This window comes from Astatotilapia calliptera, chromosome 23 (assembly GCF_964374335.1).
Source record: "Astatotilapia calliptera chromosome 23, fAstCal68.1, whole genome shotgun sequence".
Lineage (NCBI taxonomy): Eukaryota > Metazoa > Chordata > Actinopteri > Cichliformes > Cichlidae > Astatotilapia > Astatotilapia calliptera.
This window is the reverse complement of record NC_137443.1, coordinates 40,475,350-40,487,443: the sequence shown is the minus strand read 5'-3', so window position 1 is coordinate 40,487,443 and position 12,094 is coordinate 40,475,350. Positions and strand designations below refer to the sequence as shown.

General features: G+C 43.6%; 1 protein-coding gene across 2 annotated transcripts in view; it reads right to left on the bottom strand.

The window, feature by feature from the left end:
* Positions 1–92: 92 nt before the first annotated feature.
* The window catches only part of mcf2la (mcf.2 cell line derived transforming sequence-like a), a 46,763-nt gene continuing 34,761 nt past the window's right edge, over positions 93–12,094 (bottom strand). For both annotated transcript variants that reach the window (XM_026157927.2, XM_026157929.2), the window contains exons 8-32: positions 11,932–12,056; positions 11,702–11,816; positions 11,505–11,624; positions 11,088–11,279; positions 10,807–10,998; positions 10,562–10,715; positions 10,351–10,403; positions 10,165–10,244; positions 9,978–10,044; positions 9,774–9,889; positions 9,613–9,682; positions 9,405–9,497; positions 9,222–9,314; positions 9,015–9,140; positions 8,095–8,316; positions 7,912–8,004; positions 7,752–7,830; positions 7,565–7,640; positions 7,355–7,461; positions 7,052–7,144; positions 6,058–6,132; positions 4,590–4,699; positions 4,362–4,474; positions 2,822–2,925; positions 93–2,662 (exon numbers count right to left, since the gene is read on the bottom strand). In XM_026157927.2, the coding sequence (XP_026013712.2) occupies positions 2,583–2,662; positions 2,822–2,925; positions 4,362–4,474; positions 4,590–4,699; positions 6,058–6,132; positions 7,052–7,144; positions 7,355–7,461; positions 7,565–7,640; positions 7,752–7,830; positions 7,912–8,004; positions 8,095–8,316; positions 9,015–9,140; positions 9,222–9,314; positions 9,405–9,497; positions 9,613–9,682; positions 9,774–9,889; positions 9,978–10,044; positions 10,165–10,244; positions 10,351–10,403; positions 10,562–10,715; positions 10,807–10,998; positions 11,088–11,279; positions 11,505–11,624; positions 11,702–11,816; positions 11,932–12,056 (2,748 nt within the window). In that variant the 3' untranslated portion in view covers positions 93–2,582. The remainder of the gene's footprint in view (positions 2,663–2,821; positions 2,926–4,361; positions 4,475–4,589; positions 4,700–6,057; positions 6,133–7,051; positions 7,145–7,354; positions 7,462–7,564; positions 7,641–7,751; positions 7,831–7,911; positions 8,005–8,094; positions 8,317–9,014; positions 9,141–9,221; positions 9,315–9,404; positions 9,498–9,612; positions 9,683–9,773; positions 9,890–9,977; positions 10,045–10,164; positions 10,245–10,350; positions 10,404–10,561; positions 10,716–10,806; positions 10,999–11,087; positions 11,280–11,504; positions 11,625–11,701; positions 11,817–11,931; positions 12,057–12,094) is intronic.

Genomic DNA, 12,094 nt, shown 5'->3' with positions numbered 1-12,094 from the left:
CTTCCTTTTTTTGTTTTTAGCTGACTTCAAAAATAAACAGCTAACCATTAAAGATATTTTTAAAATTCATAATAATAGAGAAAAAGGCTAAATTCAATAGAGGAAACCATTTCAGACTTTATTAAAGCTGCTTTTCAATTTACATACAAGTCAGAATTACATATTTACAAATGTACATGGATATGTCTTGTAACAAGTTTTAAATCGTAATATGCTCTTATATCAACAGCATATTCAGTAGATGTGCAATAGGAAAATAAAGACAGTGGGTGCTGCAATGTGCTGCATAAAAACAAACTTAAAAAATAGAATCCTTTCTCATGTCTCCAGCCTCTGAGTCGAAAAAGTACAAATTACACGGTAAGATTTTATTTGGGTGACCAAAAAAACCAAAAAACTGACGACTTTAGTGCCCATGTCAGCTTTCTCAAGAGGGCAGAATATAAACTCTCACAATGTACAACAGGTAAAAAATAGTTCTCCAGGAGGTTTACAGCATGGGGCTTATGAAGTACATGCCACACAGAGTGATGATATACAGAGAGATAGAGAGACTCCTCTTAACAATATACATGCTCTTTAGGGGAAACAGTGTGAGGTATAAGAGGACACATCTGTACAAGTGTAACATTTATTTCTCAGCACGTGGACGCACAGCTATGCAAGCCACAGTTTAGCTCACAGTTTGACATCGAAAGGCCTGTAAACTGGTTTGTTTCCTCTTCCTTTACGTTCAGTGGGAGGATCTTAAAAGAAAAAAAGTGCTTCTCAGCAAGTTCTTGAGAAGCCAATCACAAGCACTGATTTTAGTCCAATTAAGAAAAAAAATCTAAGAAAAAAAAACTGTTAATCATGGCTTTGTCGAGCAGGTGGACAAGCTGGTTTCCTGTTTGAAACAGTGTCACACATTCAACAACGCAGGTGGAAAAAGGAGCGATTGTTTTACAGTGTACCTCGTGGATACAGTAAAAATCCTGGGATATATATTTAAAAAACATTTAAAAAGCAAGGTGTCATTCAGTGTTCAGAATAGCACAGGTTTCAGAAGTTGCGTGCAGAACAGCTGGTCGTCAAAGGCGGTTGGCATCAATCTACATCAGAACAGTGGACGTATCACATTTTCTAAACTAGTTACTTAACTGTGACGTTTACTCAGCTACATTTTGGTGTCAAGTACACAAAGTATTGCTCTCAGGCCGGAGGTGCAAACATGTCGAGCAGGTCCGGGCCGTGGTATTATTAACCCAGCTTGCGGAGAAGCAGCTACTGTCACATGCTTGAATGGGGCTGGTTGCACAGAGAGGAGGGGGGGAGGAGGAGGGGGACAAAGCCTGCTTTTGTTGCTGCGGTGCAGACCAAAGATAGGTGAGCACGGTGACACAAAAAACAGACACACATTCAGAACACTGAGATTTGGGCCGCGACAGCTGTTTGAGCAGAGGCTGCACATGTGTCTGAAAAACTCTGATCGAACTGCTGTCTGTTGTCAACACAAACAATCAGGTGAGTGTGCGCGCGCACCCACATGGACACAAACACAGGTATGCAGTCACACCTGTCTGCCTACAGAAACGTCTTCCTGAGAGGTAAAAATCCAGAGCAGTGCACTGGCGGGTTGCTCAATCCCTCATAGGAGGAAAAAGATTCATTTAGAATGAAGTGCAAGACACCTGACCACCAGGTTGTACTGTTGTTGACATTCACCTAGTGACTGCGTGCGGTTCTTAATATCATAAAAACAGCTTTTAAGGGAAGCTCATTATCCATGTGTGAGGAATACAACGTTCTTTAGTAGCTTCAACAACACAAAACGCCTGCACGCAATCAACCTGCTCACTTTTCCTCCCAGATGTACTGAAAGCATTTTTCCTCTTGCGGCCGCCTGCTACTTTTCACAGTGTGCGATCAGCGACTGATACCAAAGCCAGCGTTATCGGGGGTCTGATGGTGTTTGTCTACATAACATCCTCCTGCACAAGAATCTGTCGCCGTGCTGCGATGTCGTCATCGACTTGAAGGGGTTCGACTAACCAGCAGTTCTGTCCCCTCTGCAGACGGCGCGTGTTTAGTGCAGATGTCCTTTCTAACCTCTCCACATTAATGCTACATAATCACTAGGCCTGGACTGCCTGTTCAGTCAGTTATTAGACTGCGGACATTTAGCTTTAAAGAAGGCCTCGCAGGAGGTGATACATCACATGACTTGTGTGCCGAGGAATGACAGATATCCCTGATATTTCCCTCTCGCTCGAAGGAACGGCAAAAAAAAAAAATCTATACTTAAATTCTACCAACATGCTGACACCTTTGAATATAAAAACAATTTTAAATGACAGTGCAGTTTTTCTAAATACTCTGGAAAAAGGGGGGCAGTTAGCACTTAGCCAGCGCTGGCTGATCTGCAGAGAAAGTTTTGGTTTTCAGATGGATTTAGAAACTGTGACGTGGGTGACTGTCCTCCTGTCAGACCAAACTCCAGCTTTTTTTCTTCTTTGTTTTTTAAGCATTTTCCACCTGTACAAAATGATTTTAGGTGCAGTGATTTAACAAAAAAAAAAAAAGCTGGGAAGACCTGACTCAGGTCAGGGTTTGATGTCGGAGAAGCTGGTGTAGGTCTCACTACAGCTGGAAGAAGTGCTGAGGTTCCCAGAGACGCTGCCATCTGCAGGACAAACACACAAACAGCAATGCTCTGTTAGAGCCAGACATTGTAGGGGAGAGTAATAGCGTCATTGTGCCGCATTGCTAGGCAACAGGTACCCATACTGCAGCGTTAAGGGAAAGATATGAATGTGTGTACTTCCTGTTCGTTGTAACCGACCTGAGCTGCTGAGTGATTGAGATGACTTGGACTCTGAGATGAGGCTGAGGAGGTTTGCTGCTGCCACCCAGCCCTCCTTACTGGTGCGAAGGTTCTTTACAAACCTGTGAAGGAGTTAAATAAATATATATATTTTGAGATAAAATTACAGGACATTTTACATTAATAAGCCACAACATTAAAACCACTATAAGTGTAATATACAGCACTGATGATCTTGTTATAAAGCAATGGTTAGTTAGAAAATCTTGGATCCTGGTATTTATATGGTTGCTGATGACACATATATGTAAGCATTGCTACCGACCAACCAAACCCTTCCAATCCCCACACCCAGGGGGAGCAATTCTGGAATGCACTGACTGCACCTCACCCTGAACAGGACCCAAAGGATCCTGGTACCATACAGCACAGGACATTTCCACAATTTGACCCAGTATCCTGATTGCTTACAGCTAGTTTTGGTGAGAAGTTTTAACATTGCGGCTAATAAACAAAGGTCGAAATAGAAGACCTATGACAGTTACTCTCCATTTACATGTATGAGCACTAAATTCTCCCGAGTGCGAGTGTTTGTGTGAATGTTACACAACGTGCTTAGTGTGTGTGTGTGTGTGTGTGTGTGTGTGTGCGTGAGAGAGAGACTGGGAGAACGAGGTTTGCAGTAAAAAGCATTTTGAGTGCTCAGTCACAGAAGAAAAGCCTGATTAAAGTACCACTCACTGTCATATTTATGTTATGTGTCACATCATGAAAGCAGAGTGAACTTGTTCCTTTAAGAATGAAAGTTCAGATTATATTCCCTCGCAGAATTAGATGTGTATACCGTCAGCTTTTCTTTATTCTAGTCCAGCGGTCCCCAACCCCCGGGCTTCGGACCGGTACCGGTCCGTGAGTCGTTTGGTACCGGGCCGCGAGAATTGAGGCTCAGGTATGAAATGTATAGTTTTCAGGGTTTTTATCGGTTTTCAGTGTTATTTTGTTATCGTTTTTATCGTTTACTCTGTTTTCCTGGGTCTTTTCACGTGTGTTATGAATAAATCTTCTTTTTTTCGGTACTGGTACTAGTTTTATTTTGTTGTATTTATCCGCGACACCTTAAAGGCCGGTCCGTGAAAATATTGTCGGGCATAAACCGGTCCGTGGCGCAAAAAAGGTTGGAGACCGCTGTGCTAGTCCATTTGTAGTCTGCTTAAAAGCAGTGTTCGCATTTGGAGCCCTTAAATTTGGCGGCTATACTGAGAAGTGTGTGCAGTCACAAATGACCAACTTTTACCCTTTCTTTGTGGCACAGATTCGACACAGTCCTGGAAACATTCCTCAATCTTGGGTCTATAGTGTCACACATTTGCTCCAGAAGACACCCACTGTGGACCTCTGCTTCAAGGTGTGACATGTGCATTCAGAGATGCTCTTCTGCACACCTTGCTGGTAACAAGTGGTTATTTGAGTTACTCTTTCCTCCCTATCAGCTCAAATGCATCTGGGTCCTATTAAAATCCATTTAAATTAAGTGTTGTTTGCTTTTGTTTTTTTTTACCACTGTCCCTCCTCTCCTTCTCTGATCAGCTGGACCATGTCTCCACTCTTAACAGACAGCTCCTGAGGTCCTGCTTTCTCGCAGTCTGCTACCACAGTATACTTTCCTGGAGCCTAAAAGGATCAAATGTTAACAACTTTACCAACTTTTAGAACCACACTTTAACATTTTAAGCTAAAAAAGAAATAAAAATACAGATCTATAATAATTCTTCATTCTCAGGCTCACCAGCTTCTTTCCTACTTCGTCCTCGGGGTCAGAGTTCATGGGGTCCTCGCCGCTGGAGTACCCATCGTTCTCTTCTGAGGCGTCCGCTGAGAGAGACGCCTTGTTCCAGCCTGTAGGTTGGATGATGGGAAAATCAGAGAGAGAAAAGTTCAACACACAGACAAAAAAAGGGACAAAAGGAGAGAAGTGAGGTCGATCTTTATCACAAAGCTCCATGTTAAATCAAGTGAGATTAGATGTTTGAGCTCAATAGTGAAGTACAGAAAAATGACATGAATGGATCAAATATTTGCGAAAGCCACACAAATCTCCTGTGTGGAGGGTAACCCCCTCCCCCCCAAAAAATGTGATCGATCAGATTATGAAAAATTTATCTGTTTAGATACAAAAACCACACACACTCCTCCAAAAGTCACAGAGAAGATCATCAGACAGAAAGAAAAGGAGGACCTGTGATCAGAAAACAGATTTCAGTCACCTGCATTTGTTACAAGGCTGCTCTGACTCCCAGTGCCAAAAAATAGTTGCTGAAGCGGCGTACTGTGTACAGCACCACAACAACCCCAAACAAGCAAAAAACACCCGACAGTAGAAGAAGAGGCAATGATTGATTTGAGGACGAGTAGGCACCGTGCAAAAAGATTTAGCCTAGAACTGAGACTTCAGATTTAGTCAGGTTGAATCTTTAGATCTCGCTCCAATGTGCAAAAAGACAGTAAGACTCGGTAAAAGGCTAAAGGACTCCCACGGCAGATACACGCTGCGACACTTTACCTCAGTTCAAATCAATCACGAGCACCCACAAACAACAGCAAACACCCCACTGTGGCTGCTGATGCTCAGAGCAGCTCTGTACCTCGCCGCTTGCTCTGTAACAGACTAGAGGTGCTCATCCATCTGACTCTGCTCAGAGTGACGTGGGGAGCCGGCTCTGAAGGGGAAGAAACGGCCAGCAAAATGATTTAAAAAAAAAAAAAATCAGTGACAACGGCTCAGCTGATCAAGCATCACTGAAATGCACAAGATACCAGACATGTAACAGTGATGATGATGATGATGATGATGACCTGTGGATGAAGGTTACAAAGTTGGTCTATGCTGTGCGACTATCTGCATGGGTGAAACTCAAACCAGCCTTTGGAAACATTTCATTGGTCTAAATCGTAAATGCACCAGATTCCAATTGGGCAGTTTTAGCGAACAAAGCAACACAATACAAATATATTACTGCCATTTTAGCTGCTTCTATTACTCATTTGAAGACACGCAGATAGTCGCTATGATCAGCAAGAGGATGAAGAACAGCCTCTATATTGATGGACCGATGGGTTGCTACAACGTTACACCCCGTTTGTAACGAAACGTGTCAAATCTACATTATGGAGACAATCGAAGCAGGAGTACATCGTGGTCAAGTGAGATGGCCTCTAAAAATGAAATGCTCCCTCATAATGGGGCGGAAATATACCTTTGAACCCAAACGGTGTGGGATCGCTCTTTACCAGGTGGCGTTTGGAGCTGTGCTCAGGGCTCAGAGTCGAGCCTGGCCACACAGGAAGGAAAGATGTGAAGGAGGAAGAAGAGAAGAAAAGTGAGGGAGGACAGAAGCGAAAAGGAAGCAAGAAATTAACACTAACGTTAGAAGTTTGTACATGATGTGAACAGTCTTAGCTAATCAATAGCCAAACACACACACACACCATTACAGTGGTGGATACTCAAATTTGGTCAAAGGTAAAGATAAGCATGAAGCTAAACCCTGTGAGCACACAAGCACAACTCAGCTGCTGTCCAAACTCCTGCTTTAGAAGAGCAGCCAATCAGAAGGAGGTCGTCTTAAAATCAGTAGAGCTATTTAAAAAAAACAAAAAAAACAAAAAGTCTTGTAGCAGATAGGCCAAAGTGAGCATGTGCAAAAAGGCCCGCTATAGGCTAAATAACTGAACTGAGAGCCCAAGAATTAAAAAAAAAAAAAAAATGAAGATGTCACCTTTACAAGTCACCTTTAAAGTTTTGACTAATACTGCTTTCACGAAGAGGAGCTTCTAACTTCACTTTCATCTCTACTCCAGTGACTAGTTGTATTTTTTCCAATATAATTTAAAAACCTTAATATTCATTTTGATTCAGCCACAATGGCAGTGTTAAACTTTCACCACCAGGAGGCAGACTGTCTCCAACATAACCATCTGGGATCATGTGTGCTCCATTAGGCCGTGAAGCAGGTTAGACTGGAGGAGGCCAATTAATTATTGGGCACCGGGTAAAAGCTCAGACAGAGGCTCACATTCAGAACTGGATTCTGGATATTAGTATTCTTAGTTTATATAGCGAAGGGTGTTTCTTGCTGATAATCAATTGAACTTTTCATCACTGACAAACGACATACTGTGACGGGCCACGCTGAGCTGTTCTTAGCATTATCCTTCCTTTAAAAAAATGTTTGCATTCGCTAATGTTACCTTTGGGACTCTTGAGATTGCTGAAGCCCTGCAAAGTAAAACGCTTTTTGGCCACTGAGGACCTGTCAGTGGTCGGACTGGTCACCGGCTCTTCTGGAAGCAATGATTTGAAATGAGTGCAGGACAAGGGAAGCCATGAAAAGAGAGAAGAAGCCCCAAACAGGGGAGTGGAGAGGAGAGAGAAAGATGATAGATGAAGACAAAAAGAACCTGGTTTAGTGGGAGTTTAGAGCACAGCTTAGAGTAGAGACTTAGATAAAAGTGTTATTGTCTTCGAAGATGCTGTTTAACTCAAACATCTACCTTTGTGTTTCGGCGAGGATGACGAGTTGCTGTCAGAGGTCGGGGCTGGCTCAGTCTTCTTCTCCTCTTGCTTCTTCTGGTTCTTCTGACCGCTGCTACGGAAAGGGCTGCAAAAAGAAAAAAGTTTGAAAAATAGACGTATGTTTGATTTTTTTCCTTATTATCTCTAATCTGTCTAATGAGTCCTTACGTTACATATAAGCCACCAACCTGAGAGAGATGGAAGTAGAGTTGTTGCTGGTGGGACTTGGGGACATAGAGTCTGAGCTCTTCTGCTGGCTGGCATCTAAAACATACAACAACAACAACAACAACAACAAAAAGTATTAAAAAGGAATAAAATAGGTTTAAAAAATAAGAACTTCTGGAAAAGTTAAGAAAGAAGTTTTCACAATACCTCTGCAGGCTTTGAGCTGCTGAGTCAAAACTTTGCGGATCTCGTTCACCCATGCCGTTTTAATCTCTGGCGTCGGGGCCTAGATTAGAACAAGCGTGGACAATCATTCCTCATCTCTAAAGGTATGATTAATAAAAGCAATCAGGTCGAACGCCCTTACCTGCACTATAAAAACTTCTTCTCTCGAGTTGCACCAGATCTCAAACTTCTTGTTGTCTCCCTTGGCATTCTCTGTGATGCCCACCGCACTCATCTGAAAGAATATAGAAAACTTAAACACTAAATCTTTACTGCTACGGCACGGCATCGACCTTCCTTTTAAAAATGGAGCAAGCAGGCTCACACTGAGGGAGTGTTTGAAGCTGTAAGACGGAGCTTTCTCGTAGCCCTCCCCGTTCTCCTCTCTCCTCTTGCAGAAGAGCAGAGCCTTCTGGTGCAGGAACAGGTGCCTCTGCATGGGCTTAAACCTGGCCAGGTCCTTCACTTTGGCATGACCTTTCTTATGCTCGGTCCACACGCTGAAGGAGCCCTGCATCAGCAGACGACCCAGCTCTGACAGGTTACCCTAACAGGGTGAAAAGACAGATGCGTGTTTTTGCATTGCACGACCTCTCTGAAAGCCGATAAATAATAAATTCTGGTAGCTTATTGCCAAAACTGTCCTGTAATTATAAAGCAGAACATTTTTGTTCATTTACTTTTTTGTCATTTAATACCTATTACTCGTCAGTGGGACAAGTACAGTATACATACAGTTAAATCAATTAAAACATTTACACCTTCCTTCACATTTTCTAAAACCTTTATTGGGCAAATTCTGGCTCCTGGACCTTATGTTTCACACCCCTGGTTAAAGTTTTGCAGCATTGCAGTTTTGAAACTGGCCACATGATGGAGCTATTGCAACTGTTTTTGACTCTGGCTTTGCACCTTTGCACAGGTAGCTGTGTTTCAGCTCTGTAGCCTTTAATGTTTTTAGATATTTGATTATATGTACTTAAAAAACAAAGAAAGGTTTTAGCCTGGAGGGGAAAATGGAAAAAGCAGATAAGAAAAGTGGGAAGAGAGTTGGCAGAGAGCACTTAGGGGAGAGTCTGGGGTGTACTCATGCCCAGGCCCTGTAAACTCCAGCAGCTCTTGTTAAAGAATAATTAACCTGCTCTGTATTTTAAAAGAACGCACGCTAGATATCCCATTCAAGGCAGTTTGAAATGATTTGACCACCTCCAGCAAAGTTTGCAAACGCAGTGTACTTCTTCTAACCTCATATCCTGTGATGGCAATGAGATGCATGGAGTCATTAACGGCTTTGAGAATCCCAAGAATGGAGGACAGTGCTTCCTGTAGGTCGTCACAACCATCACAGCCCTTGCTGTACTTCAACATCTCCTGCAAACATTGAAAAAACAAAACAGTGAGTCATTCCCCCTCTTACATAACAGGTGTACATAATACATGAACAGAGCTGACCTTAAGCAGTAGCTGGTACTTGGTGATTCTCTGGACGGGTTTAAGGAGGTAGGAGTCCAATCCAAGTTTATGTTCCAGCTTCCTCTGGCACTCCTGGTGTATAAAACATGAGCCGGTTAAGATTTAAGTTTTATATTGCTTAAAAGTGAAAAGGAAGGCGGTGCTACAGCTGTGAGGGCTGACCTGGAAGAAGGCACAGTCGGAGCACTGTCTCCACAAGCTCTCGGAGCGAGGTTTATTTTGGCAGTAAGCCTCGTAGATCTGCAGGTCCTTCATCTGCAGCGAAAACAATCATTAGCAAGTCAGTACGAGCTCAACCGCTGTTGACGGAAACATTGCTGTTGATGGGATTCCTGTCAAAACGACGATGTATAAGAAAAAAAGTGCTCACCCGTTCTAAAAAGCAGCGGCCCACCAGCTCTGGGCAGTCAGTGTATGCTTCCAGTTCCTTCAGGAATGTCCTTGAGACAGGAAAGAGAGGTATAAATACTCAAACTATGAACAACATTTGTAAAGCACCCACATATATAATCAATTAGCTTAAAAGCGTACCTCTTGTGAAACTGGTAGATTTCTGGCATGTTCCCAAACAGGATGTCCTTCTTGCTGTGCAGGTTGCTGGGGATGAGGTGAGCCATGGCAGGGTTGTCCATCTCTGCCGCATAGCCCTGAATTTTAACATCACACATTTAGTAAGAGCTTCAGCCTTTTCACCAATTAATGTCAGGTCACGGTATCATTACCGACACCGCTCACCTCCAGCACACACAGCAGCTCCTCGACATAAGCTCTCTCCGTCTCCAGCAGCTCGTTCATCACGTGACTGAAATGTACACACACACACAACACAAAATACAATGCGGACTACAAAGAACAAGCAGCATGATTGCCAAATAATTGCTTTCCTATCTAGGGCTCTGGGGAAAGAACTTTGACCCCTTACCGGCGAAGCACTGCCAAGTTTTCTTCTTCTTCTGAAAGAGAAGCATGTCTTGTGCCACCGTTGTGTACAGGAGACTCCACCTTAAAAAATAAATAAATCACACACAGTCATGCATGTTTAGTATTTATCACCCACTTAAAACCTTTATTGTATCACACAACATTCGTAGAAATGATAAGAATTTACCTTTTTGGAGAGGGCATTATCAGCAGAGTATCTCCTGTCTTTTCTCTCTAGATCTGATTAGAAAAAAACATCATTATGTTTTTTTTCATCCAAGTTTAGATTCGTCCTTCTCATCCTAATCAAACCACCACTAAACGAGTAAAAGATACCTCGTTTGACATCAGTTCCTGGCACTTGTTCTTCTTTAAACCAATTACAGATGGCTACTTACGGGGAGAAGAATGCGGTGACTTGACTTCAGGCCTTGGAGCTACTGGCTGGACTGGTCTCGTCTGTTTAGCGGCGAGTTTCTTCAGGCTGACGCGTCTCTTCTCGAACATCTCCTGGACGGAGCTTTGCTTCTGAAAAACTCTCTCTATCTGGTCCTAAAGGAGGATGGAAAATATTGCAGCTCAATGTGAAATATGATAAAGGTATCACACATTAAAAATTTAAACTGAAAATCTTCTCACGGACCCTGAGCTGAGAGTTGAGCACCGCCTCGTACTGGCAGCAGATGGCGCTGTGGTCAGTGAGGGTGTGCAGGGATGCTGTATCCAAGTATCGCTCCAGTTCTTGTAGAGCTGCTTCTGCCCCGTCCTGAGACTGACAGCGGTCCACTGGCTGGTTAGCCAACAGGAAGATGCCTTCCTCACACCAGTGCGACGCCTTTGAGGGGGGGGAAATACCAATGAGTGCTTCTAAGGATACAGCGCATTTGTTGTGGACGATTAATGAAGCCTTCCTCACACTCTTACCTCCTCCAGAGCGTGGTGGAGCTCCATGGCTCTTAGCAGGAGGCTCTTTTTGCTCCTCAGAGTGGAGCTGATCTCCTCACACACTCCTCTCAGTTCGGTGCACTTTGGCCTGATGGAGTCCTCGGCGTAGTGGGAGTTTTCTATCAGCCTGTCACCTTCGCTGACCAAGGACAAGGCGAGGTCTAAGATGTCCTTTCAAAACACACCAAAACAATTGCAATTATTGGAATATATCTTTATTATAAGTCAGAATATACAGAATTCTGCCTCAGCAGCAGAGCGGGACACAATAGTATATACTGGTATTCAGCATTTTGAAGATCTATAGAAATTCTGCACGAACAGAGGACAGAAAATGCTGAGCATGTCTTTTTGAACCACATGAGCAAGACTGCGTGTGCAATTGTGTGTACTTACTCGGGCTTTATCCTCGTGGCCGCTGAGCTCTCTGAGGACGTGCTCTGCATGGGCGGGGCTTACGCTGACCTCGGAGAAGCCCGACAATCGCTCGGACGTCACATCGAGTTGGGCGCGCACCTGAGGAGCACAGGGATTGATAAGCACGTCATTTTCCGAGATTTGGATTGGAAATGAGAGGATGACTCTTGACTCACTTCACGGAAGTGCTGCTCAAAATGGCGGAGGTGCAAACACTGCTCCAGCTTGGTACGGTGGCGCTCCCAGAAGTCGTCAAATGCCATCTCCGTCTCATCCAGCTGACCTAGGAGTCTGAAAGGGGAAAGGAGGCAAATGAGAAGCGATGGGAGACAAAAGAAGACATTTATTCATGCATGCAGGGGCAACTTCATTTTTTATTTATGCATCCGTCAGTTTAGTCATCCACCTCTGCACAGTGGCCAAGTTTTCCTGTTCATCATGCGTCATGTTGTATTCGGGGTCTGCCTTGAGAGGCTCGTTGATGCAATCCAGCAGCCGTCCTCCTTGTGACTGCGCCACCCTCAGGTCCTCCTGGAAATTCGAACCATTTTAAAAACTTTCTAAAAGCA